We start from the raw sequence: 25758 nt of genomic DNA on the forward strand, positions 1-25758 counted from the left end.
CGGGAGAGAAGAATGACTTTTCTCCAGTTCATAATTTCAGAGCCATTTGTGGGGAATAGGCAGGTTGTTTGAGTGACATAGAAATTATAATTGGAAAGAAGCCTTCTGAAAATTCCCATGAAACTCTGATTCTCTTCGGAAATTTCTCATACTTGTAAAACTTAATGTCAGGCATCGGTTTCATGGAGTGCTCTGAAGGCTTGCAACTTCATTAACTTGCAGTAGACACATAATGTAGTAGAGAATCCTGAGCTTCAGTTTCTCAAAAGCCCATCAGGGTAGGTATGTTTTGAATATTTTTTTTTTTTGGCTCAACGAACTGGTGTTTTCTGATAACTGTATTTTTCTCTAACAGCTTTTCTGTGCAGAAAGGTAAATGTTCTTCAATTCTGATAACCCAGGAAGTGTGCCAGACCAACTTCATTTGTTAATTGACTGCTAGACTTTCTCCCAGATGCTGGTTAGATGTCTGATACATAGATGTCTGATACTGCATAGTAGTAAAACAGTGTTGTGACCTATTCGTTGCTACAGATTCACTGTGGACTTCACTTTTCCATGATGATTTAGTGAACATCTGACTAGGCCTTCATGTAGAAAAGAAGTCTTTGTCTAACAGTTCTAAATAAAATAGCCCAAATTTTCAGTCTTGTTGTACATCTTAAAGTTATGATTAAGAAACAAGAACATGCTTCAGGCATATGATCTTCTGAAAGTGACAGTTGTTCCTATGTTTTACTCTTGGGCATTATTTTCCTCATGTTGCAAAACACTTAAATTGATATCAAATGAGGAAGTCGTGAACATTTTTCCAAGCTGGATGTCATTCTCTTTTACTGTGAGTTCTTCTCCCTGAATTTTCTTCTCTAAGGGTCCAAACTGGTCAAATTATTGCCAGCACTTTCCTGAGTAACAGTTGGTATGTATAGCTAGCTCTGATGTAAGAGTCTTGAAAAAAGAAAGGCAGTAGAATAAGCTTAAGAGCCTGAAGAACACTGATTTTCACACCAACTCCATATTGCATTGTTCCTGTGTGGCAGCTGGGATTGGATCACTGTTCAAAGAAAGAATTTTTTGAGAACAGAAATGAAGTTCTGGTAACTGTCACTTGGAAGCGTTTTTTTCTCCCCCTACCACAGAGCAGCATAGTCACTTCTGAAGTGTTTTTCTTATGCCTTTTAAATTATAAATAACACAAATCTCTCAAAATATCTTGCCACTACTACATTAGAAATTAAATCTTCTTTTAATTTTGACAGTGTCTGGAAGGTACAGTAAGAGGTGTCATGTGGGCCTTCCTATTTATAGGTCTGCAAGGACACATTGTTATTGGCATAGATTACTTTGGAGTGTGGAGATGCTTCCTTTCTTATTGAACCTCATTTTTCTTGCTGTGATTTTATAGTACCCGAATGCAGAGTTGATGCCAATTGCAATCTTTATTTAACCCACAAATTTTTTTTTCCCTGTTGGCTGCCACCCTTTTCTTTAAAATTGTGAACAACCTGGGGGGAGGCACGACATTTCCTCATTTTGTTTTGCCTCTGAGGTATGGCCAGTGTCAGTCTCCCTCTTTGTATTCTGCTTAATACTTCTAACTGCTTAATGTTATAGCTAGTTCTTTTGATGTACCTGTTAGTTTTTGGAAACTGTATTTCATAACTCTTTTAATCCCCACAATAAAGCACAGCATAAAGGGTGAAAACAAACATTTTTGTCCTAAGTGAAAAGTAACCAGTTAAAACTGGAGTTGTTCTGTAGTCTCATTTCAAATTTTGGTCCTCCTGTCTCATTGGCAGCAGCAGTGTCCTCAACTACATTAGTTCTTGGAGTCGAGATTTGCAGAGAAGGACAAGCATCTTTTTTAGCTATGGTTTGGAATTTGTATTGGAGTCTAAATAGAGGATTTCCTCCCTTTCATTTTGGAATCTCTGGTATGTTGGTTCCTGTTTGCTTAGGGAACTGAATCAATATGGTAAAGAAAATGAGTGTTTTAAGTTAAATGTTTAGAACTTTCTGTTATAAGAATACTTTTCTTTTTAGTGCTGTAAGCAAGAAATGGATTCAAGTTAGACAACATATTCAATAGAAGCTCCCGCCTTACTCCACTCATATGCAAATTTTTCTTAAATTAAGTCTCAAGAATTTTTCTGCAAGGAAAATTGGCTGCTTCTTACCTGAGAATCTGGCCAAGATTCTATCAAATAATGAATTTTAGGAATAGATATTCTATAGTGATAGTACAAACAGGAAAAATAAAATCTTTGAAAAAATATATATATTAATTTTTGCTTCTGTTGTCATGCTTCATGTCTTGAGTATTCTGTCTAGCAAGATTATTTTTTTTCTTGCCACTTCTATAAATGAAAAAAAGGTGATTGAGTGTTTCCTTATTGTTTTGTATATTTTATTGTTGTTTTTTTTTTTTTTTTTTTTTTATTCTCAGTGCTTCATTTATTTCATACCACGGTCAATCCTTTCCAGATTGTTGTGACAGTAGATTTTTTTTTAAAAATTAATAGAACCAAACCAAAACAGACCACATCAATAGCAAAAACTCTGTGACCCGGAGAATTATGTCAATATGTCAAGACTAAAATTATTAATCCATCTGTGGCTGGGGGGCAGAGAGGACAGCTGCTGAACTGTGGAAGGAAGTGAGAGGCAGAAGAATCAGCTAGAGATGTTAACACTTAAATTTTCTCTGTTAAACACACTGCTCCACTCTTATAAAATATTAAAATAACTGTCTTCTTTACAGAATATTCTCCTCTAACAAGTTGTACAGGAGTTGCTGCTTGTATCCTAGTGGTAGGATAAAGATGACTAGGTGTAGTAAAAGAAAGGATGTAATTATTTAATACTTTGCAAAGTTTTGATTCAGTGCTACAGAAAGCTCATAAAATTTTTTCTAAATCAATTGAGAGTGGTCTGTTGTATCAATGGAACTTGGTGATGACTGAGTAATAAACACAGGTCTTCTAAGGGTTTTGACTTTCTGATGCAAATAATTTTATTTTCCTGTCACTTGGAGACAGGAGACCATGTCTTTATTTGGAGACAAAGAAATGCAGTTCAGAGCAGAAAACAATTTTCCAGGAAAACCAATTGCCTTCTGTAGTGGCAGATACGGTGGACAACAGATTGCAAGTAGCACCTGTAAAATGAAGGTGTATACTTCAGAAGATTGTAAGTTAATATGATTAGAAACTGAAAGAGGACTGAACACTAGCTCCAAGTCCTTCTCCTATGAAAGGGATAACTTGTAAGAAAGGCAGATGACTTTTACCTTTTTAAGTAAGACAAAATACTGCTTCCTACTCTTGCCCCTGTATTAATGATAAATAGTATTTATCAATAAATATTGAAGCACTGTTCACAGAATAACAGAATATGCCAGTTGCAAGGTACCCATGAGGCTCATTGAGTCCAGCCCTTACCCCTGCACAGGACCATCCCCAAGAGTCACACCATGTGCCTGAGAATATTGTCCAAGCCCTTCTTGAACTCTGCCACTTCAAGGTTTGGTGCTGTGACCACTTCCGTGGACAGCCTCTTTTAGTGCTCAACCACCCTTTGGGTAAAGAACCTTTTTCTAATATCCAAACTAAACCTCCCCTGACACAACTTCAGGCCGTTCCCTCAGGTTCTGGTCACCACAGAGAAAAAAATCAGTGTCTGCCCCTCCTCTTCCCCTCACAAGGAAGTTGTAACTGCAGTGAGGTCTCCCCTCAGTCTCCTCCAGCCTCAACAGACCTAGAGAACTCAGCTGCTCCTCATACGGCTTCCCCTCAAGGCCCTTCACCATCTTTGTTGCCCTCCTTTGGAAGCTCTCTAGAGCCTTAATGTCTTTTTTATATTGTGGCACCCAAAACTGCACACAATACTCAAGGTGAGGCCACACCAGTGCAGAGCACAGTGGGACAATCCCTTCCCTTGACTGGCTGGCGATGCTTTGCCTGATGCTCCCCATGACACGGTTGGCCCTCCTGGCTTCCAGGGCACTGCTGACTCATATTCAACTTGCTGTTGACCAGGACCTCCACATCCCTTTCCATGGCACTGCTTCCCAGCATCTCATTCCCCAGCCCATACGAACATCTGGGACTGCCCCATTCCAGCTGCAGAATCCGGTACTTGCCCTTGTTGAACTTCATATGGTTTGTGATTACCCAGTCCTCTAATTTGTCAAGGTCTTTCTGCAGGGCCTCCCTGCCTTCAAAGGGAGTCAACAGCTCCTCCCAGTTTTGTGTCATCTGCAGACTTGCTTAGTATCCCTTCCAGTCCTTCATCCAAGTCATTTATGAAGATGTTGAAGAGCACAGGGCCCAGGACAGAGCCCTGTGGAACCCCACTAGTGACAGGTGGCCAGTGTGATGTTACCCCATTCACTATTACTCTCTGTGCTTGACCCATGAGCCAATGGCTCACTCACCACATGGTGTGTTTATCTAGCTGTGTGCTGGACACTTTGTCCAGAACGATCCTGTGAGAGAAAGTATCAAAACCTTTACTGAAATCCGAAAAGATTACGACTGTCTTCCCTTGATCAACTAGTTGGGCTACCTTGTCATAAAAGGCAATCTAGTTTGACAAGCAGGACTTTCCTCTCATGAAGCCATGCTGGCTGTGACCAATGACTGCATTTTCTTTCAGATGTTTTTCAGTACCTCCCAGAATAATCTTCTTCATAACTTTACACAAGCACTTGAAGAGAAGCAGTTTTTCTTTCAGAGAAACTGTGACTGGTGCTTTGTCAGCCTGGGGTACTTGTTAAAAAAAACCTAAAAGCCATCCTAATACTTGATGAACCTAACGAAGCTGAATTTTGTCTGTGGTATGATTGTTTTAATCCAAGTTCTCATAGCTGACTTAGTAGTGCAAACTACAAAACTTCCTTCAGAAGTACTCTTGTACTGGGCCAAACTTAATAATGCAGTAATGAAAATGTATAGAATGGAGAGACGGAGAACTGAAGTTTGTCATTTAGATATAGTAGTTTTCTGAACTGCATGTTGTTTTCAGAAGGGATCACTTTTTAGGTAAGCAAAGGAGAGCAAACTGCCAAGGCAAGAGGGGGAAATCTTGTAAGTCATTGCTCTGGTGCGTAAGAACCAAGCTTAATGTTTTTAATTGCTTATATATTTTCATATATATACATATAAGCAATATATATATATGAAGGGAAATTTTTACTTCTCATGGTGTTGTCAGTTATGTCAGTGAGTTTTAGCTCAGAACTGTGTGTTTGTGTGTTGTACCTTGGCATGAAACAAATAAAAGTGTATGGGGCAAAGGATGCTAGTCATTAAGGAGGTTAGCCCACTAGTTAGGGCAGAAGCCAGTGTGCAGGATCTGTCTTTCTGTCCTTACTTGTGCATAACCCAGTGTGATTTTAGTTTCTGAAACTCCTCATCCAATTTATGTAATAGTCCTCATAGATTAAGAAATACCACCTCAAAATATGGGTTATATGACTTCAGAATGGGAATAGAGTTTATATGAGAACTAGGTAAGTGTTCTGTGTTCAGAGGCAAGTGCAGAAACAGGACCTCTTAGTTCTTATCAAATCTAACAATTAAGTGAAGTAATGGCAACTATTATCACACCAAAAAATAAAAGAAGGTAGTTTCATTTTAATGCTGTGTCTGGCAGTACTCTGCCCAATCTCATTAAATGTAATCCTGTTCTTTGGATTTTCCTAATTACATTTTAAAGACCATTTATTAAATTTTAGAGCCTTCTAAGAATTGAAATCAGCAGCTCTGAACCTACTTTCATATTAGTTTTGATTTAAAAAGCAGCCTTAATGGGCTAAACTCTACATTACTTAGAATGTGCAGTTTTTTTCTGTTTAACTTTGCATTGTTTTCTCTGCTAAGATTATTGAATAAACTCAAAAAGCAAGGAAGATACATACAACTTCCTTGCTGATGCTTGTTACTTGCCAGCGTCTCAAATAGGAATAGGAGTGAGGACTAATTTTACTTAAGAAGCTAAATAACAAGTGTTTTGGACTTCAGTAAAAAAAAACTTGAACTACCATAATTCATATGTGATTGCTGGTATAGTAAGCCACAAACTGGAGGGTGATGAAAGTTTCTGGGATACGTTAATTTTTGGACGTGCAGAAGTTATGAAGATTTCAACATACATTTCTGCTAACTTTGTTAGGTGAGTTAACAAAGGTATGTTTTACAGAGTCTCAAGATCCTTTTCTTCATACCTTGCCTCCAGAGGCTGTAGTGCTTAATGCTTATGTCTTGTTTCATTGTAGCAAAAATACACCTGTGTGCCCTGTCCTTCAAAGTGGTGTGCAGCAGTCTTACCCTGTGCCTAATTCAGGATATGCTGGAAAAGAAGGGAAGAAGCAGAACTTAATTTGCTCTCAGAATTTTCCAAGTTCTTTAACAAGTCTCCAAAACGTAGTTAGAGAGAACAGTAGGATCTCATCTAGAAGGTAACCTTTCAGCATTAAGATGAAAACTAGAGCAGTAAATATGAATAAGATGAGCAGTATTGTTAAGCATTTACCTCTTCCAATTCAGTTTTTTCTATCTGTGTGAGGAGCATTCATCTACAATTTCTGGTATGCATCCAGAAGTATGAATAAAACAGTCATTATGGCTCAGAGAAATATCAAATCAAAAGTGAATTTATTTAGAAGTATTTTCGCTGAAAGCTTTTATCAGTTCATCTGCTCATACTTTCCTAAACTGGAAAAAGCTGCTGCAGATCAGAGAAAGGGAGAGCAGGTATAAGTGAAAGGTTTTTCTAGGTGGCTTATTGTGAGGTCATTGACGTGATGACAATCTGAATTACAGTGCTTTTAGTAGGATTTTCCATCACCTTTTTTTTTCCTTATTTTAAACTCAGTGGTTACATGAATTCCCAGTTATCCTGTTACAGGTGCCTAGGCAAGTACTCAATATGGCCCTTACAACAGTTGTCATTATTATAGTTTGCCTAAGTCTTGTGAGGCCCCTCCTTGAGATTTAGTATTATTGTATTCTAGCACTGAGTTAAAGAGCAGGTAAAAAGCTTTTAAAAAAACCCAAAACTAAAAATTACTAAATTTTAGTAAAATGTCTTGAATACAGTAGACTTAAAAAAAAAGTCTGAGAATAGAATTAATTCTGAAATAGAAACACGGAAATGGGAAAGGAAAGAAAAGATTACTTGTGAAAGAACGAAGACTCAAAGGTTAATGAAAATATATTTCCTTTTATGAAATGGACTTGCATTTGAAAAGAACATGCAAATACTGGAGTTGATATGGCCATATACAAGACTAGGAGAATCAAGAAATTAGTATGACGTAGAGTGTACCGAGCCTATCAAAAGCTTTTTAATACAACCTGTGCATATACTACTCTTCTCTTCCCAGCTGTATAGTAATTACCCTTCCTATCTTCAGACCCACCAAGTGGTGCATTTGAAAGCAGTACTCAAATGTCAGCTTGCACTTGTGACATGATATTTATTCCTTTTTTGGCTATTCTCCTAACACAATTTGAGTCATTCAAATTTGTTGAAAACATACTTGCAGTCTCAGTTGTGATCACCTAGAGGATGTGGGGAGGGAAGGAGGAGACAGGCAGTTTGAGAAGGTGTTGAATTCAACTCTGAGGCTGAAGTAACTATTTCGTCTCAGAAACATTATGGAGATAAAGCATTTGGAAAAACAGTAGCGAATGTATAGCTAAAGCTGTCCGACCTCAATTTGTATTTTATAATTGTTCAATTGCTACGTCTGTCCAAAATTAACCTAGACCAACGTTGTATTAAAATTTCTAAGTGTACCTCATGATTTTCTCTAGACTTAGTGCAACGTAGAATATCGATAGCTTCCGTGGAGACAGGGACCACTGGGCTATTTCCTAGTTTCTGAATGGAAGAGGCTTTCATAATAAACAGCCACACTGCTCCTGCTGCTAAGGAGTAGAATGAAGAATGACACTATCTGGTCATGCAGTGAGAAAAGAGTCCTTGTGTGTTCCTTGAGTACCTCTAAGTGCGTATAACGTGCACAATCTGGGAAGCTTCCATGGAATGTATACATTTAATTATTACTCTGTTTTATTCATTACAATGAATTTTACAGCCTGTACTGTTTATACATGGCAACATACACTCTCTAATGCAGACAGACTTTTAGGATGTTTCAGACACTAAGCAGTTTACTGTGATAAAACATTAGGGGAAACTTAAATCATAAACCTCTATGAGCAGCTGAAAGGTAACTTCTCTTTAAGAAAATTTTATTTTAAAGTTGTGAAGGCTTCCTTTGGATTTAATAATCATGTTTTAAATCTAAGTAAACTTGTAGAGACACTTAAAATAACATACTGGAATTAATTCACAAAGTATTGGTTTTTAAATTACTCAGCAGTGGTAATTGCTCTTCACTTTGCAATTTCTCTGACTTTATAAAATAGTTAGTAGGATAACTCAGCAAAAATGTTACCATAGGCCCTTGGCCCATTTAAGGCTTCCCTGGTTTAGACAAGATAGTACAGCATCCTACTTCTAGTTCCACTGCAGTCCTGCTGTCCTGGGGGAGGGTTGTAAATCAGTGACCGCTAAGCCCAGGGAAATTATTCAGCTACTCAGGTTCCTCACTTCCCTTGGGATCTTAAATTCCATCCCATGGTTGCTGTGACCAAGACCACTGTTAACTGTCACATCACTGATTAACTCTTCCTTAATGATGAGTAGCAGCTAACAGGGTGCATCTCCTGCTGAGCTTGTCCACCCCCTCAGGCAGGTTTGTCGGCCAAACACCAGAGAATCTTCTATGTTGCTGGTGCACTACCATGTTGCATTTCCAGCATATGTCTTGATTTTTTTATGGGAGCTAAGGCTGGTGATTGTGCAGCCTTTTTTCTTCTTTACCCTTGATTGGCAGTCTGTAAAGTCTGTAACAGATGTTCACCATGATGTTTGCCTGGTTGAATCCTTACTGGTAGATTTTCAACTGTCCTGTAGCCCATTCCACACTAAGGCTCCATTTGTTCAAGTTCTTTGTATAAAGTCTGAGCACTGTCCTTGACTTTCTCACTTCTTCTTTCTTAAACTGCAGTTGAGCAGTTGTGTGAACTGTCTCACTCTACTGTGTACTCCCAGTAAGATCATTATGTGCTCAGTTTTATAATCCCTCATGCTTGCTTCCTGTGCTGAATGCATTCATATAGAGCTGCTTAAGGTGTGTCCCTGCTTATGCCACTTGTTCAGGGGGACTGTAAGGTCCTCATTGTGTCTTGTCCTGTGCATTTACCCTTTCTGCCATTCTCTTCCTTTCTAGTCTTCAGTCTCCACTTTCCTGGCAAACCTAGGTTGAAGACCTCATTATGAGGCAAGCCTGTTAGCAGTGATTTGCACAGTCAAATGGATCCTGTCTTTCTCAAGCTTTCTGTTTCTCAGAGCTGTCTTAAGAGATGAAGTCCTTCCTGCAGCCACGTAGTCAGATGTTGATCCATGGGATGTATTTTCCTTAACAAAGTGTTCCCCCTGGATCAGCACTTGGGCTCTGTTATTTATTGTATTGACACCTGGCGTCATTCACCATTGTCCGTGTGCTCCTGTAGTTAGCTCTGATCTGCTGAAGATCACCTTTGGCAGTATCACAGTGGCCAGGTAGATGGGCAACAAATGATAATATTGCAATGGCCAGATGAGCCATAAAAGTTTCTCTGCAACATTCCATGTTTGGACCACAGGCAAACAGCTGAATTTGTAAGACATCCAGTCCAGCTGCTGTGCAGAAGCCTCATGGGATTCTGCAGTTACTGTCACGTGTTGCTTCCTTTTAGTGACCTTGGCTGTTGACCCATGGATCAGGCTTAGATGCGAAACCTGATGGAACTTGTTCCTGGGCTGTTCACCTTTTCAGCACCTGAATAGCTACCTATGGAAAAAGAGAGCCCCCTTCCTGTTGCTGGAGATCATAGCTTCATCCTCCCAGCTTCTGGGAGTCCCTGTGAGGAAAGAGTAGAGTTGGTAGAGGGGGTGGTGGGGCAGGGTGAGAGTTAATGTAGAGGATAAAAACCTGTTCACAACTTTGTTCAGAGAAGCAAACTATAGAAATTTGTAACTGGGTTGAGAGACTAGCTGTATCACAAATTTCTGCTTATGAAGACTGTTGCAGGAAACTGTCTTGGATCTTAAAGGGTTTGAGATAATCAAGAAAGCTAATCTTCTTTCTATATGAAGATATGAGAAGTGAGACAACAGAAGAAATTTATTAGAGATAGGACTTGGACAGATTGGAGTATTGCAAGTTAATAGAGCCAACAGTGTTGCTTTTCAGTTCAGAGCCAGGAAGTGTTAGATCTCAAGTAACACTTTTGAAAGGCAGTTTGGAATCAGAGAGGCAATCAACCACAAAGAGACAGAAAATTCTGTAAAATTACTTTGGAGAAGATTTTTTTGTTAGTGAATCATGAGAGGTATAAGCAAAATGTGTTTCTGGCTGGTTTCTGTAGGCTCCTCAGGTTCTGGAGAGTTCCAAAACTGCTACTACTGTTTGCATATGCATATTGACTCAAGAAGGAGAACAAAGGTTTATTGAAATGCCTGTCTTGAGGTGGTTACATTTTATGAAACAGTGCCAGCAAACATTTATCTGTAGCTGTACTAGAAACTTAAGATTGTATCTTCATGCTTAGGATAAATTAAACTTGTATCAATCCTACTGAAAGGCAGCAGAAGTACTTTGTGGAGTGTGGAAGTAATACAGGTGTTTTCTGGGAAAATTTTAGAATAAGGTGTGGAAGAAGATTCTCTCGATGTTGTTAGATTGTAAAACTAAATGCTCTTTTAAAAGAAGGCATCCAGTATCCAAAGGTGAGGAAGCAAATGATCATGCAGAGTAAATCTACCGAGGCTCCATAGAGATGTTCTGTAAGACTTGGAAGAGAAGCAGTTGGGTAGGATGGAACTAAGTTTGGTGAATTAACAGAGAAGTGGGTTGGTGTGTCCTTTGCTCAGGGTAATAAAAAAATAATGTTTTTGTGTAGATAGGAGCAGGCAGGCAGATAAGGACAAAAGTAAAGGCAGAAACAAGTAACACCCTCCACGGGGTGGAGGGGGTGGTAGGTGTCCAATGAGCAAGGAGGTTTTGGATGCTGGCTGGGATGGTAAACAACCTTCCCGTTGTTTGATTGACAAAGTACTAAGAAATATGGGTTGGTGTTTGCTCTTTTGAAATAAGCAGAACTATCTCTAAGAGATGCTTCATTCATTTCTTTACCCAGTAACAGTAATTTGCCAGAACCTAACTAGCTGCTGACCTAAAGTGGCTTGTAGTTTATAACATTATTGATCATAGCAATGCATAATAGTGTGTGTTATATTTCTGATCTGTTATGTCTGGAGGATTGCTATCTTAACTTAAGACTTCACCTCTCTTGCTTTTTTTTGTGCATAACGCTTTGCAGTCAGAAGAGAGAGGAATTTGTGCAATGCTAATATGATGTGAATTTGTATTACATTGATTCTAAGAGTTGGTGGATAATGCTTTAAGGTAAATTTTAGTATAAGCTTGGGCCTTGGCTTTTTGCTTTGTGGGTTTTTTTACTGTTTAAAAAATGTGTGCATATATATTTGTGAGTGGACAGCAGGTTTAACATTTAATTTGTGTCCTCTCATTAATATAATTGTATAATTGAGTATAATTGTAATTGATTGAATTTCATAATATATATAGTCCATATGTTAAAATTATTTTATAAAGCAAATTTTAACAAAATCTAACCTGTCAATCTGAGCAGCTCCAATGTGTTAAGATAGCTTCCCTTTTCTACTCAAGATATGGTACTTACTTATTTTTCTTGTACTAGTGTGCGTACGGCCTAAACCAAAAAGATAATGTAACTTTTGATGAGAGAGCAGGATGTTGTGCTGTCTTAAAAGGCGTCACATGATGAGTAAATTTTGTGATTCTAAATGTTCTCTGTTGATGGTAGTTGTTTCCTGAAGATTTTGGTGTCTTTTATGTGGTGTGATGATAAAATAGTCTTGCAAAGTTCTGTTAAATAGCTACATATATTATACAGACAGGCTTTTAGTATAAGGAATGAGAACCTTCAAATGCTGCTTTGAATTATCCTCTTATTTTCAAGTAAGCTTATTATTTGGAAGGAGGAGAAAGGGGGGCACTTGGAAACTGTTTCTGTATTGAACAAAACTTCTGTTATACTGATGATGTAAATTCTTACCATATTTCATCAGTTGTCATGCATCTCTTTTTTGGTGTTTTTTTTTTTTGTTGTTTTCCATTGTTTTTTTTCCAATAATTTGATTTGCTCTGTGTCTCTTCTCCCTTATTGCAGTATGTGATTTTTACCAAATACCTGAACAGACTAGCTGGTAAATCTGGAAAATAATTGGATTTATCTAATCCTCAATTTTAAAACATTTTTGTATGGATACAGAGGACTAGGGAGTACTGTCATGGTATCAGAAGCAAAATAAGCTTGCTTTTTTATATTTGTAGGAATATTAGCCTACTCAGATTGTGTAATTTCAGGAGGTCATAAATGAGAAATTTCTGATATTGAAGGTTTCCTTTTTTTTTCTCTTTCACCTCTCCATGCATGACTCTGATACCCAGTGTAAGAGAGAGACTACTTCACTTGTATAGAGCTATGAGGCTAATCCTCCCACCTTTAAGATTCTGTGGTAGTTATTTTAAGTCTAATGAGGTTGTTGGGGCACGGCTTAATAGGCTGATTGTGGGCAGATGGCAGTTGCCTTGTCTTATTTTTATCTCCTAATTCTGTTGAGTAGTACTATAGTGGAAGAAGTAAATATTCGTGTCATAAATTTAACAATTTTGGGGATTGCTCTCAGAATTTGAGAATGTTTGTTGCCAGTGCTCTCGAATTCGCTTTATTTGAAGAAATTTTGATTGACTGTTTTAAATGTTTCTTTTGTCTCCAGGTTTTGAAAGTATTTTAGAAGGGCTTTATGGACCAAGGCTACGAAGAGACCTCAGTTTATTTGAAGGTAAATGAGTCAGCTGCAATGACCTTAATTTACTGGTTTTTCTTTTAGCTAAAGGTAGTTTAAAGTAGAAATTGAATTCTAAAAAGGAATTCTTCCTATGCTTTTCTTTCCAATGTTCATTTCATGATTTTGTCAGTACTGTGCATAAGCAAAACACTCGGTAAAATGATACCTAGGTTTTGTTCCCGTATAGGGAAATTTAAGATTAGCTAAGTTTTCCTGAGAAGCTCTCAGTCTTCTGGAATATTGCTTCTCCTACTTTGTTTTTGAATGCCTTTTAGAAAGGGAAGACAAGCTATTCAGCTTCCTATTGACATTAACTGTGAAAAGGAAGGTAGTGGATGCTAGTTTGGTCTTTTAGTGGTCAAGAAAGTCTAGACTTTTTATATATATATATGTGTGTATGTGTATAAAACGTCTTTGTCACATATAAATCAAAGGTTTTATTTTTATATATTTTATATATATATGAAGTCTTATCTATACTGAAGTGTGTTTATATATATACCTTTACCATTACCCTTATAAGACCTAGTCTTAGGCCAAATGGGTTTGATTTTGCTGGAATAACTGTCAATAACATCTGAGTCCTTGGTTAAGTATGAAATGATTTATCTCTCTTTGACAAGATGAGGACTATCCAGCAAAAAATTGCTTTGAAGTTTTGAAAAAAGTGTTTTGTCAAGTTAATTTTTTGGCTTAAAAAAAAGTTCTTTCTGTGTTCATACCTTCAGAATGTTCCATCTCATTTCTTTACAATTCATTATCTGATAGGGTAATTTGTAAAGCATGTAACTTATGTAGTGCTAGTACATGAGGCAGAGTGGCATGTACTGTATATCTTTCCTTAGAAGAGTTTTGGAATGATTGCTTTAGCTTGGTTATGGTTTTGTCCTCTTCATAATGTGCAAGTTCCTTGGCCTGTATCATATACATAACACAGTATTTTCAAGGGGAAAGGGGAGAACTTGAAATACTACTTTGCTGAAGTTTTCAGAATATTTTTTTCCTGTCTCTAGCTAAGCATGCTACTAGTAAGACATAAAAACATTTAAGAAATGTATAAATTTGGATTAAAGCTTGTTTTCATGAATAGTACTCCCATCTGCTGTGACAAGCAAGCACATTTGAAAAGGGAACAGAATATTGTTATGTCTGCACTATCTTTTCTCTTTTTTTTCCTGGTTGTATGTATTGGGCTTTAAAGTGATTAGTGATTAAAGCTTTGGGGTTTTTTGCATCAAAGGTTTCACATTTTTTTAAAATAGTGTGCTGATTTTTTTTTTTTTTTTTTTTGCAAAATCTAACTGCTACAGCTAAAGGAGCCTGATACACTACACAGTAAAGTGCTATATTGCTCCTTCAGAGCTCATGAATGCTTGTATTTGAGCTGTCTTATGGGAAAAGTTTTAACTTATTTGTCTCATACTGTTGAAGATTTCTTACCCATTTAAAATCTGATATTTCCATTGCTTGCAGATCTGTGATATTCGTTGCCCCTGTGACTTTATCCTGCAAATTAAATTCATGTTTATCTAAAATGTAAAGTTTCAAAGCTTTTTTCTTCCAATTTCTAAGAATGTGTCAGTAATGTGCAAGAGTTTTTTAACAGTTAAAGCCTATTTCCGTGTTTGATGCATCTGTAAAATTGATTTTACTTCTAAAGCAACTGCAGAGGAGATAGATGGCATGTTAGGTTGGGATGCCCTCCTTACCTTAATATTTTTGGTTCATTTTTATAGATACAATATCTGTAACTTCAGTAATGCTGTGTGAAATTGTTTGTACAAAACACAGCACAGTAGAGGTCAACTTTCCTCAAACGTACCTCAAGAAATTATGTGGCTTTCTTGTGCAGAAGTGTGTGAGAATCAACTGAAATACATGCTGCTTAACTACAATAGCATTTTTTTCTCTTAAATTGTTGGCTTTATCAATTGTGACATGAAAAAAAATCAGTAATGTGCATAAAATGTAACATGATTGATATATTTCTTAGTTTTGTCTTGAAATAGTATTTGATCTATAGATTAAATTATTGTATTGTAGTTTCTCAGTTACTTGAGCAAATAATAAATTTTAATGAAAAATTTAAATGGTAAAAGGTACACTTCAGTTTTAATAAGTTTTTATGCTTTTCAAAGAAAATAACCTTTTTTCATATCTTGAAATTCTTGTATATGTAGGATTTATTTTGATCTTACTTAAATGGTTCTCGTCACCATTGTTCAGCACCAGGTTTGTCTCCTGACTGCTTTGATAGTGCAGCTTCTGATTGCAGAGGTGTCAAGTTCTATATCTTGGCATCTGACCTTGGTCACGCTCTGAACTGGGGTTTCTTATGTTATTGAATCTTTAGGGCTTTCTAATCCTTTGCTTATACCCATTTTCAGCTAAGTAGATTCACATGTAAATTGTTATTCTTTACATTCTACTTATGGATATTTAGCTAAACTGTTAGAAAGCTTTTCCTCTAATCAGCTGGTATGTGTGTACTTTCTTTTTTTGGGGATTAGGTGCTGGGGTTCTATTCTCTTAACCACAGAGTAGAAGCAGTGTCTAGTGGGAGAAAAGGAGCTCTCATTGTTCTTTATACAGGATGAAAGGTTTGAGAGTGTGTTTTACTTTTCCATATGTTGTTCTGGAGTATTTATAGTAGTGAACAATTATGTTAGAAACACAAATCTAATATAATTTGAGTATTTATGAAATTAAAAATATGAAGGAACATGATAAACACCTCAGAAGTTTTAATGTACTTACTAGGAAGCAGTAGGGCTATGTAAAAAGAAAGTGGATATTTTGTTCAGAATTGTCACAAATAGCTGGAAAAATTCTTGGGATATGATTATAATCAGAAAATACTGGAAAGTAAGGGTTGAATTTTTTAAACTATCTTATATTCAGATTCACTAGACAACTGTTTCATATTTTAAGAGGTAAACATGGAATCTGTTCAGCATTACAGATGTCTGAATTAATTTGCTTAATTTGGCATGACTCCTTGGGAAAAATGGTTTGGGGAAACAAAGGTTTGAGTGCCCTAAGAAGCGTAAAAAGGTAGTATTTTTTTTGTCAAAATTCACTGTTTTATTCTCTAAGAAACGGAAACAGCTTTGTACTAAGTGACTTTGGTTTCAGGTAATAATCTGTGCTGTGTTTAGTATTAAAATGCTCTTTGCACAGTGTTAACAACTTTTTCTCGTGGGCTGACAAGCACTGTAGGTTGTCTGCACATCTCGCATCATTTGACCCCAAGCGAGATAAAATGGGGCAGGATGATCGTCACCCTAAATTGAATGCAGCCAAGGAAAGTTTGTTCTGCTTCAAGTTCTGTCTGTGCCTCTGATCTTTTGAAGATGCCTATCTGTAGTTAAAAACTTAATACTGATCTCAGTATGTTTCCTGTGATGGTGACCTGAGACTGTTAGATGTCTGGCATTTGATATATCTTGTATATATCTGCTGTCTGATGTCAGTTTTGCTTAGCTCACTGGCATACTTGATTTATACTACTACATGATTTATACTATCCTACATGATTTATACTACTTTGAATAAGTTTAATGTTATGTAGAGCTGATGTTTCTCAAGGTTTGCTTTTTTGGCAGTACACAAGGATCACTCTTTAGTTTGACTTTTAGCAATGGAAATTCAGGATTCCAAGGCAGAAGAATTTCTCTGAAAATATGAAACCTGTCTTAGAGTTATGTGTATAATCCCAAGGTTCGTAAATAGATTTTTCATGGTTGCAAGGAAAACCCTGAACTTTGTATGAAGGAATAGTGCCTTTTTTTCATCTGTGTACATCTTAAAGGAATAACTCTAACAGGCTGCAACAGCTAGATTAATTCAGCAAAAATAACTCAGTATCTCTTATTACTATCCAGTCAAGAAAAATCCCATGTCTGTTTCTTGATAATCAGCTGTCCAACCTGTAAAAACTGCTGACTTGCATCCCTGGAAGCATATAAAACATAAAAAATGTTTAACATAAACATGTTAAAACAAAATTCTGTTCTTAATTAATATTTTAGAGTTGAGTAAAATAGATTTTAATAATAATATGGAGTTACTTGGGTTGTGTTCATACTCAGCTGAAGAACCTACTTTTTTCAGGCTCATTTTATTTCTGGTGGTGCCTCTGTAATAATATCTTTAAGAAAAAGTAAAAGCTCAGCAGTTGTGAGGGGAAGGTGGGGGATGATGAGCAGTGGGAAACCACCCTACCAATAGCAAGGTCAGAGAAGGAAGAGGGGAGAGAATCAGCTCCAGACGCTGGAGCAGAGATTCCCTTGTGGCCCATGGAAAGGACCGTGGTGAAGCAGGTAGAGCCTGCAGCCCATGGAGGACCACGTTGGAACAGGTATCTGCACTGCAGCCCATGGAGGACCCCACACTGGAGCAGGTGGAGATGCCATGAAGGAAGCTACAGCCTATGGAGAGCCCATGGAGCAGGCTTCTGTTGGGAATTGCAGCCCATAGAGAGAAGCCCATGCAGGAGCAGGTTTTCTGGTAGGAACTGTGGGCCTGCAGAGTGATCTCTTCCTGAAGGACTGTGCCCTGTGGAAAAGACATGCTAGAGCAGGTCATGAAGAGCTGCAGTTGTGGGAAGAGCACTGGAGCAGTTTGTGAAGGCCTGTAGCCTGTGGGAAGGACCCTAAGCTGGAGCCAGGGAATAATGAGGAAAAGCAATCAGCAGAGAGGAACTGTTATGAGCTGAGGACAGCCTGTTTCCCATCCTCCTTGCACTGTTTGGGATGGGGGAGGAGGGGAAAGACTCAGAAATGAAAGAGTGAAGTGAAGCCTGGGAAGAAGGGGCGGTTACGTGGTTTAGTGTTTTCCCTTTCTCATTATGCAATCTATTTTTATGGGCAATAAATGAAATGGATTTTCCCCAAGTTGAGTCTGACTTGCCTGTGACAGTAATTGGTAAGTGTAATCTCCCTGTCTTTATCTTGACCCACAAGTTTTTTTTCGTATTATTTTCTTCCTCTTATTTTCTCCCCTACCATCTTATTTCCCCACCCCTGCCCTGTTGAGGAGGGGGAGTGACAGCATCACTGGGTTGGGGGATGGCAGCCAGCCAAGGTCAGCTTACCATCATGTGCTATTGAAAGCAGATAATCTCAAGAACCTGCCTAACAAAACTGTGATTGTAATTTAGTGGTACAGAGAAAAGGAGTAAACATACTTGGTAATTAATAATGGAGGATGAAAAAGTTGTTTAAGTTGTAAGTGCATGAACTGGAAATGAGCAGGATGGAGAGGACCTTGGTGTATTAGTTAATCATATTTGTATTCACCTGCCAAGACTCTGCAACAGTGATAAAGACTGCTGCATAACTAGGCTACTGTGGGAAAAGTACTGCCTACAGTTTAAGGAAGTCTGATCTAAATGTAAAAGACATCATCTTGAGATCTTGGTCACCCCTGTTCAGGAAACAGGTGTTCAAGTGAGACTGGTGCAGAAAATATGGAGTTGAATCTCATGAGAGAAAACCAGGTGGACTAGATTAGCTGCAAAATTAAATACAAAGGGGATAATGGTATTCTCTGTAAATACATCAAGGTGCTAAATGCCTAAAGTTATTGTTCATGGGTTTAAGAATAATGTTGCCACAAAACCAGACTGCCATGTGTGTTAATTTTAAACAAGAAATTAGAAACTTAATTTTAACTATTAGCACTGTTCATTTGGGAAAAGCTTTGAAGCAATTCCTGATTGGGAAGAGAAGAGTATAGGTGGAAAACTTCTTAATTTTGAAATGAAACTCAATAACTTGTTTAAAGCAAGTAGATGGTGTGTTTCGATTCAGTAGAAGACTGGATCTGATATAGGCGATGTAGATTTAAGTCCTATATTCCCTCTAGACCAAAGTACATTTTCTGACAAAACATATAAAGTTATTTTTTCTAGATAAATCAAGTGCTAGAAGTGAGTATATGGCTTGGGTTTACCTATGGTGATGGTATCAAGTCAATTAAAATATTGTAAGTAAAATTCATGTAGCTCAAATGGTGAGGAGTTCATATTCTAATTCCTAGCTTAGTTTACTACAAGTTTGCACACTTTGTTAAAAAGAATAATGTCTGCAATTCAACGCTTTATTTACAGTATTCAGATACCTTCAGTAATTATGACAGGTAATCAGTTGAATTGCATGAGTTTGCCTTTCCTTTTAAGAAAGGTGCTCTCTGCTATTTGTAAGTTGAGCTGTACAAGTCAGACAAGACTTTGGAAATATCTGAAGAATAGAATAATACTGAATGCGTTGTACCAATAAACACATACCAGATTATTGACAGAATTTACTTAAGTGAATTGTAGGATGTGTATTTTTTTTTACTTGTTTAAAACATCTAGCTTTCTTTTCTTCCTTTAAGACTGTGAGCCAGAAGAGCTAACTGACTGGTCTATGGATGAGAAATGTTCCTTTTGTAATTTACACAAAGAAACAGCCAGTGTAAGTATGAACATATTAAACCTTATTCCCTAACACCCATTTTTTGGTATGAAAGTAAGAATCAGAGAATTTAATTTTGCAGATAAGTTAGTTCTGCATTTTGACTCAAGATAGAACCAGTAAAATCAAACTATTTAATTCAATAGCTCAGTAATTCATTGTATGTTGCACTACCAGCAGACTAACTTCTGAGAGATGTCATGATCTTCATATCTTTTCTAGGATCGTGCATCAGTTATCGGTTCTTCACAGTCAACGCCTACAGAGGAACTGTCATCTCAGGGCCAGTCCAACACTGATAAGATTGAATGCCAAGCAGAAAACTATCTAAATGCACTCTTTCGAAAGAAAGGTAATAAAACCATGTCTTTTATATTAAGAAATATGGTGAAAATCTAGAAGAATCAAATTATTCAGGGTTGATTTTGATTTTTAAGTATTTTTTTATTTATCTATTGAAATAAATGTTTCTGCTGTTTCTTTTCCTTATTCCTTTGGTTTTCCCTAATCTTTTTCTTTGCTTACTAGAATCACCAGATGAAATACTACTCTTCCTACTTGCCATTCCTCTTAGTCCTGTTGCATTATGTGTTATTCTCTTGAATCCTTGTTCATCAAATTGTATTGGTTTGGGTTTTTTTACCATGAGCTGCTACTTTGTCCTCATGCCAACTTCAGGTGCCGTTCTCTGGAATTTTAAGTATTTAAACATTTTCTATTCCTAAATTCTCACTTCTGGTTTTCAAAAGGAAAACAGTTTTAGGTGAGAAAATGTGTTTTGCAGGTTGCAAAATGGAATTTGGGATCTTCTTGTACAAAAGCTGCTCCTTCAAATACATCCAAGTTGGAGGTTGAAACTTCTTGTCAAAATATAGTTTTTAGTAGCTCATCAATTCTTTGACTGTTCTTGTTCTTTGGAACTCAGAAAGTTATAGCAGTACATGAATGACTGACAAGTCAGCTTGGTTCATGAAAGTTACTTGGTTATTCACCATCAGCGGCAGCAGAAATACTCATTTTCTTCCTTAGCTTCCTGTGAATGAAGAAAGGTGAATGAAGCTTTACTCAGTAACTACAATTTTCCCAGGTTTTTCTTGGGGTTAGTGGGTGTACTTGGATGTCAGAATAGCTGAGTATGGCTAGGGTGAAAGCCCTCTCTTTCTTTTAACAAAGAATTAGACACACTCTCTTCTTTCACATAAGTGGGAGAAAAAACCAAAGTTGGTTTTCTCCCTTTTACTATGCTGTAGCAGGAGAGATTATTATGCCCTTGAACCTGGGGTGTATGTACTGTGTGTCTATTCAGTCTACATTTTGCTTTTTTGCATGTTAAAGAACTTTATGTGGAGTGCAACAGCATTTTGAGTCTATCTTTGTTCCTTGCCTTTCTTTAAAACAAGCTATTTTCCATTTGAAATAAAATGTCCAGTGAAGATGGCACCTCATTACTTCTGAAATTCTTATTATATTTTCATCACAGGCCCAGTCACATGGCATCTCCCTAGGCAGGTATTTTAATTCCTTCGTATTTCTGCTTTCTCAGATCTCTTCTTGGTCTTGATGTGTACAGTGTTTTCAAATGTTTGCCTGCTTTATGCTTCCGCTGGAGATGCTGCCTTTTGATACTCCTTGAGAGGAACTTTTATTATAAGAGAAGTGAAACTTGGCATGACCTCGCCTTAGTGAAGTTTTTCACAAAGAACATTTGGCTTTTAGCATCTTCCTTAGGTGTTTTGATCTGCCAGGTCAATCATGCTACATGAAAAAGGTTTTGTCTATTAAAAAACAAAACCAGTCTTTTCCAGTTATTTTTGTGATTCTCTGGAGGACTTCTGTATTCTTGGTTAGGAATTTTCCAAGAATATTGCTTCAGTTCAGGTCTTAGCAAAGTCTTTTAAGTTGTTTAAGTTACAGGAAGTGAAAAGCAAAAAATATTGTAAAAGGGCATGTGAAACCAATTTATGAGGTATTCAAGTAACTGTTTTGGATTTTAGGAAGGAAGATGAAGGTTTTTACTAGAGAAAATCTCACGTCTGCTTTCTGAATTTATGCAGGTTTTTGAGTTCAGCTATCAACTTAGGAAAAAAGGAATCAAAAATTTCCAGTAACTGCTTAGCTAAGGAACAGATCTTATACCCGGTACTAAACCAGATGTGCTTTCATTGTCAAAAAAAATCAGAATTCTTGGTTGGCTGTCTTTAAAATGGAGTGACACTTGTTTGGATTGCAAACTCCTCAAGATGATCTACCCTCTTACTATTATAACTACCACAGTTTCATTTAGGCCTCTGTGAACAACTTCTAAGACTAGTGAGCAAATTTAAGAGTTGGATTTGTTGGTCTCATTAACCTTTTATTTTAGAACAAATTAGTATATGACTGGATTTTTTCATTTGCAGACTAGTTTTGGGGCATTTGGTTGTGGTCTTGGTTGAGGGTTTGTTTTTTTTTATATCAGGAAACTAGTTCAGAAGATCTCAGAACATGCAGCCACGTTATATGATTGTCTGCAGCATACAGGCTTCAGACATTCTTAGATGACAACTTGTCTGTAGAATCTGGGACAAGGGATGATAGAATTACTGCCAAGATGTGTGAACTCCGGAGATGCTGTAAGTGACAGTGTCTTCCTATTAGCAACCTAACTTCACTGTGTGTTAGTGAAAGTCCAGTTTGGTAGTTAGTTGTCTGTAGAGAAGTCCTATGCTCAGCAGACACCTCAGCAAAGCCGAAATGATTCTTGTTGTCAAACATTGATTGTTCCCATTAAAAAATGTATCTGAAACCCAGATGCTTTCTTCCCAAGTATAACATCTCTCTTTGCCCTTTTGGTCATGTAAGCACAGTAGACTGTGATACTTTTCCACTTACATGATGTTAAAATACAACTGTTTTCTTTTGTTAAGGAATACGTATTAGCCTTTTTTTTATAATGAATATTGTAGATTGTGACGTGATCATTGTTTTATAGCAGAACCTTGATTGTTTAAGTACTTAATCAGACATTTTGTTCGTGGACTATTAATTTTCTGGGTTTCTAGTATTCCACATTGTGTGTTCTTAGAAGCTCATTTTTCCATGCAGTATTAATGTGACCTCTTAAAAAAAAAAAAAAAAAAAACAAAAAGAAAGGGTTATTTGCATGCATTCATGGTAGTGAATCAGGTTCTACCTTCAGGACATGATCCACCAAGAGAAGACTGAAATATGAGAAGCTCTTGTAGAAGTTAAGGAATTATGGCACAAAATTACAGGGAGAATGTTTGGGATTACTTGAATCTTCCCAGATTCTCTGGGCTGCTCTGTCAAGTATCTTCATTGCCACATTTCCCAGATCAAAATAATTTCCCTGTAAGCTTTATAAAAGTTCTTTATTAATAGTTTCTAGCTATCTATTTCATGTTGCAAAATATTTCCATTCATATATATGACTTTTATACATCATACCATATCCCTGAATTTAATTTTGAGTTCTCCTGTTCTTTGCATAGTTCTGTCTTAGTTGCATAGATGTCATAAACTGGTTATGCTTCTTGGACAATGTATATATAATTTGACAAACCTATGAGAATGTAATTTTGCACACATAATCTCAGATTTGGAAAAAGAAGTGTTACTTTCTGAGTTGGAGTTTTGAGATGTACACACTGCTTCATCCAATGCCTGCAGTTCCTTTTTATTAATAATTTTAAGAAATCTAATTTGTCTTTTCAAAATCTGCAAGATGTTCTGTAATCTCTGAGAGCTCTGACATAGCTTGTGCAGTAAGCTTATATGACAGCCTTGCTATTCCTCTTAAAGTTCATCAGGAAAGAATGCATAGCAGGGTTTCAGCTGCTTTCATAAGGAAGTAAAGCATAGTTTTTGTGTTGACCACCTGCCTGCCAGTGTTACTGTCTTCACTGACTCTGAATTTCTTGGTCATTTTCAACTATATTTAAGAATATTCTTAAGAGATATGACTGTATATAGAGTAATGAGAATTGCAACCTGAGTAGAGGAAGGAAAAACGTGGAATGTTTACAAGAGCAGAAAACTAGAGTGAACTTGGCCTTTATTCCTTCTGTTTGTTGATCAGTCAAGTTAACTAATTGTGATACATGGCTCAGAATAAATTGTTGTGTTCTGGTTTTAACTTGTCAGTGATCTGACAGTGACATGAAGAATTTTATGAGTACAGCTAAGAATATTGCTGGGACAGTTTAGTGGCTGTTGAGGTGGGGTTGTTCTAGAAAACATGACTTTTTTCTGAAAAGAGGAAAGGCGGAGTGAATGCAGGGAACATGCTGATAAACAACCAGGTGTTCTTAGTCTTGCTACTTGCACAACAGCCTTGTAAGGTACAAAGAGGATTGTGATTCCCTGCTGCTTTTCACTGCCTTTTGGTGTTGTATCAGGAGAAAAATTAAGTCATTAGTTTGACTTTTTAATGAAAAATTACGCATTTTCAAGAAATAAAATACTATTGTGGAACACTATTTTGGGAGCTTTTAACTCCTTGTTCGTTGTCCTGCCAAATACATGTGTAACTCTGAACTGTCAGTCACATCAGTCATTATATTGTACATTGCGGTCTAATAATCACACATAATGTACGGAGTAGTTAAGATTATGAATTCAAATAGTTACAAGCTGTTGCAGCACATAAACTGAGTAAAGTATTAATCCTAAACACGAGCTTTGAATTAAAATAAATCATTGCAATTAGTCATAATTACATGATGTTTATTACTCTTCTCTTGCATTCTGACTGTAATCTTGAAAATCACAAGCAGAAAATATTATAGTGTACAAATGTGTCATTTAGCCATCTTTTATACTAATAACATCAGGTTACAGTAATCTAAGAGAAAATGGAGGAACATCGGAGCTACTTTTTACTCCAAATCTTTAGAGTAAAAGGTCCACGGACTAAATACAGATACCTTGTGTTTTAAATCAACTGTGAAAAATAGGAGTTTAAACAGATGCAGGCATGTAGATTTAAAACTTTTTAAGGAGCTATAATCATGAGTCCTAATGAAACATCTTAGAATAAAGACTCTTTAGGTCATACAAAGTATATCTGGTGCCATCTGCTGATAATAATTAAGAAATATTTAGTAGTGATACGAAGGCCAGAGATCTAATGCCTCTCTTTCCCCAGAATATGTTTCATTGCATTTAAAAATTTTATATGACTTATTACAAATTTCTCATGTGTAGTGGAACTTTGCCATTGTGAATCACAGAATGGATATGGTTAAAAAGGACTACAGTGGGTCATCTGGTCCAACTTCCCTGCTCAAACAGGGCCATCCTAGAGCACATTGCCCAGGTTGCATCCAGATGGTACTTGAATATCTCCAGTGAGGGAGACTCCACAACCTCTCTGGGCAATCTGTTCCAGTGCATGGTCACCTGCACAGTAAGGAAGTTCTTCCTCATATTCAGGTGGAACTTCCTGTGCATCACTTTCTGCCCATTGCCTCTTGTCCTTCTGCTTGGCATCACTGAGAAGAGCCTGGCTCCATCCTCTTGACACCCTCCCTACCAGACACGTATAGATAGTGATGAGGTCCCCTCTGAGGCTGAACAGGCCCAACTCCATGTCCTTGTAAGAGAGATGCTCCAGGTCTGTTTTCATTGCAGACTTACAGCCATTGAAGGCAAGTAATTAGACTTTATGTAACCTACTTCAAGTGTGTATCTTTTGATAATTTGAGTGTTACATTGATAAAATATATAAAAGTTGCCTTTGCCTTAGTCTTTTTTTTTTCAGGAATGTACAGTGCATAGAAAGAATATAGTTATGAAACTGTATAACTTTCTTCTTTCCTTTGAGATCTTACAGCACTCGTTTGTGTTCTATAACATTTGGAGAGCTGCGGGAAATTATTCTGACTTCAAACTGCTCTAAATTGCTTCTTCCCCGTAATACAAGTTAAGCATCCACAACTTCATTCTCCATCAGGAAGCAAACCAGCATTAATAGTAATGGATCAAGAGCAGATTTCCAGCAACTCTGAATATATATGCAGACTGAGGAATGAGAGGCTGGGAAGCAGTGCCACGGAAAGGGACCTGGGAGTCCTGGTCAACAGCAAGTTGAATATGAGTCAGCAGTGCCCTGGCAGCCAGGAGGGCCACCCATGTCCTGGGGGGCATCAGGCAAAGCATCACCAGGCGGTCAAGGGAAGGGATTGTCCTGCTCTGCTCTGCACTGGTGTGGCCTCACCTTGAATATTGTGTGCAGTTTTGGGTGCCACAATATAAAATAGACATTAAGGCTCTAGAGAGCTTC

The 25758-nt window shown here is 37.2% G+C and overlaps 1 protein-coding gene across 7 annotated transcripts in view; it reads left to right on the plus strand.

Annotated features, from left to right (window-relative positions):
• LCORL (ligand dependent nuclear receptor corepressor like) overlaps window positions 1–25758 on the plus strand; it is an 83702-nt gene that overhangs the window by 14516 nt on the left and 43428 nt on the right. For all 7 annotated transcript variants that reach the window (XM_017837264.1, XM_017837027.1, XM_017836872.1 and 4 more), the window contains exons 2-4: window positions 12943–13008; window positions 19396–19475; window positions 19698–19827. In XM_017837264.1, the coding sequence (XP_017692753.1) occupies window positions 12943–13008; window positions 19396–19475; window positions 19698–19827 (276 nt within the window). The remainder of the gene's footprint in view (window positions 1–12942; window positions 13009–19395; window positions 19476–19697; window positions 19828–25758) is intronic.

This window comes from Lepidothrix coronata, unplaced genomic scaffold, assembly GCF_001604755.1.
Source record: "Lepidothrix coronata isolate B3197 unplaced genomic scaffold, Lepidothrix_coronata-1.0 Scaffold0, whole genome shotgun sequence".
Classification (NCBI taxonomy): domain Eukaryota; kingdom Metazoa; phylum Chordata; class Aves; order Passeriformes; family Pipridae; genus Lepidothrix; species Lepidothrix coronata.